This window comes from Olea europaea, unplaced genomic scaffold (assembly GCF_002742605.1).
Source record: "Olea europaea var. sylvestris unplaced genomic scaffold, O_europaea_v1 scaffold488, whole genome shotgun sequence".
Classification (NCBI taxonomy): Eukaryota; Viridiplantae; Streptophyta; class Magnoliopsida; order Lamiales; family Oleaceae; genus Olea; species Olea europaea.
In genome coordinates this window covers 383,126-385,403 of record NW_019263193.1, presented here as the reverse complement: position 1 = coordinate 385,403, position 2,278 = coordinate 383,126, and the positions used below count along the sequence as shown (strand labels likewise).

Genomic DNA, 2,278 nt, shown 5'->3' with positions numbered 1-2,278 from the left:
CTTAAGCATAAATTCACTGCACGAGATTCTTTTGAAACTCTAAGCATTTTGCCCCTCAACCAGAAATCTTATCTTATAACGTTGGCGCCGTTTCGCTCCAATAAATTAAATTTCATTTTTCTCTCTTTTATTTTCAATTACACAATTTTTCACAAAATAATTATACACGTAAATCGAAAATTTTTCATTCTTTTTCAACCACTCATTTTTCAAAATAATACTATTTCCCCCATTTTAATATGAAAAAATGGGGGCCAAACTGGGCATAATATTTTAAGTTATTGCATACCGTAAATCACAGAAAGAAAGAAGAAAAAATAAATATAAAAGTAAAAATGTAAAATATTCAAAACTCCCGCTGTCCGGTTACTACTACTATATAATAACCCTTTTATCAACTCTCTTTCCTTAGGCTTTTTGTACATCTCTCTCTCTCTCTCTCTCTCTCAAAATGAAGGTCCGATCATGGCTATCAACATGCTCCTCCGCCACCTGTATCACCACCTCCGGCGGCTGCGCCACGACGCCGTCGACTAAACCTTTCCAATCGGACACCTCTTCCGACGTCCAATCCCTTTCCTCCTCATCCCAAGAAACCTCTTCCAGCAGCCTCCAAAGCAACCTCTCCCTCCTAACCCTCCCTTCCGTCCCTTCCCTCCAAAAACTCTCGCCGGAAAACTTAAACCTCTCCATCGACACCCGTTTTCTCACAACCCTTAAACACTGCCGGCCTGTTCACATCAATTTCATGGCTGTCAATAACAACCTATTATACGCTGCCTCTGGCAATGAAATCAATGTTTTTGAGATAATAAATAATACTCTTGTCGATGCTTTTAGTGGAGATGATATTTCGTCTGGTGCCGTCAAGTCTGTTTCCTTTTGCAACGGAAAAATCTTCACTGCACATCAAGATTGCAAAATCCGGGTATGGAAATTAACTATTCGTAAGAAACACAAGCTCATTACCACTCTCCCAAAACTTGAAGATCGTTTTCGCAAATTCATTTTACCTCAGAACTACGTAAAGGTAGCGTCAAATTAACTCGTCTAAAACTTTAACAAGTTTTGTCGTTTATCAAATGTATAACACGTTCACACCTTTTAATAGGTAAGACGCCACAAGAAAAAACTCTGGATTGAACACCATGATGCAGTATCAGGGCTAGCAGTGTATGGAAATTCTGTGTTATCAATTTCATGGGATAAGAGTTTAAAGATTTGGAGGGGTTCTGATTTTCGATGCACAGAATCCATTGCAGCACATAATGATTCTATAAACGCAGTTGTAGTGTCAAATGATGGAATAATCTACACAGGGTCAGCTGATAAACGGATCAAAGTATGGGGAAGGACGCAGTCACCGGAGAAAAAAGAGAAAAAAATTCATTTAATAGCAACTTTAGAGAAGCATAAATCTGCTGTAAATGCACTGGCATTAAATTCCGCCGGAAATATATTATTTTCCGGCTCATGTGACCGGTCGATTCTTGTATGGGAAAGGGAAGACAGTGCAAATTATATGGTGGTGACCGGTGCATTGAGGGGTCATTCAAGGGCGATACTGTGTTTGATTACTGTTAATGATTTTCTCTTCAGTGGGTCAGCTGATCAGACAGTGAGGATTTGGCAACGAAGGATTGATGGGTTGTATTGTTGTTTGACTGTGGTAGACGGGCACCAGAAGCCGGTGAAGTCGTTGGCGGCGGCAGTGGAGGCGGATGGCAGTGATTGTGGTGGTTGTGTTAAGGTTTTTAGTGGTAGTTTTGATGGAGAAATTAAGGCGTGGCAGGTTGAGGTCTCTGGTGTTACTAGTTCCTTGTCTTAATCTTTAAATGGAATGACAAAAATTTTAATGGAAGTTTTTGTCAATTATTACAAAAGTTGATAAAATAAGCATTCGAAAGTTAATGAAAGTTATAGGTCAATGAAATGTATGATTAAAATTGAAGTTATAATAGTTGAAAAATTGATTAAATTTTAATAAAACTTTATGAAAAAAGTAATTAGATGAATATATTTTTGATTATAATATGTAATTTTTCTCTATTAATAGAGATGTTATATATAACAATCATGCTTGGCATATCGAACCATTTTTTATTAAAAAATTGAATTATTAGAGAGGACACATTTAAAGAAGTTTGTTGTGCTCAAAAACTAATCTTTTACAAAGTAAATTAAAATTATTTATTTTTAGAAAAGTAACTTTTAAATCATGCTTGGCAAAGAGTATAAATAATTTTAGGATGAATAAAGTTTGCCTTAGATGTGGTTT

The 2,278-nt window shown here is 36.5% G+C and overlaps 1 protein-coding gene across 1 annotated transcript; it reads left to right on the top strand.

Annotated features, from left to right (window-relative positions):
• Positions 1-410: 410 nt before the first annotated feature.
• Positions 411-1,978, top strand: LOC111388328 (protein JINGUBANG-like). Its single transcript, XM_023013010.1, has 2 exons — positions 411-1,030; positions 1,112-1,978. Exons 1-2 carry the CDS (start codon positions 452-454, stop codon positions 1,826-1,828), a joined length of 1,296 nt encoding a protein of 431 aa, XP_022868778.1. The 5' UTR covers positions 411-451; the 3' UTR covers positions 1,829-1,978.
• Positions 1,979-2,278: the final 300 nt, after the last annotated feature.

What these genes read in the sequence shown, in the direction of transcription:
- LOC111388328 (XM_023013010.1), top strand. Translation starts at nt 452, where the DNA reads ATGAAGGTCCGATCATGGCTATCAACATGCTCCTCCGCCACCTGTATC. An exon ending in TACCTCAGAACTACGTAAAG is followed by an intron (nt 1,031 to 1,111) that starts GTAGCGTCAAAT and finishes ACCTTTTAATAG; the next exon opens with GTAAGACGCCACAAGAAAAA.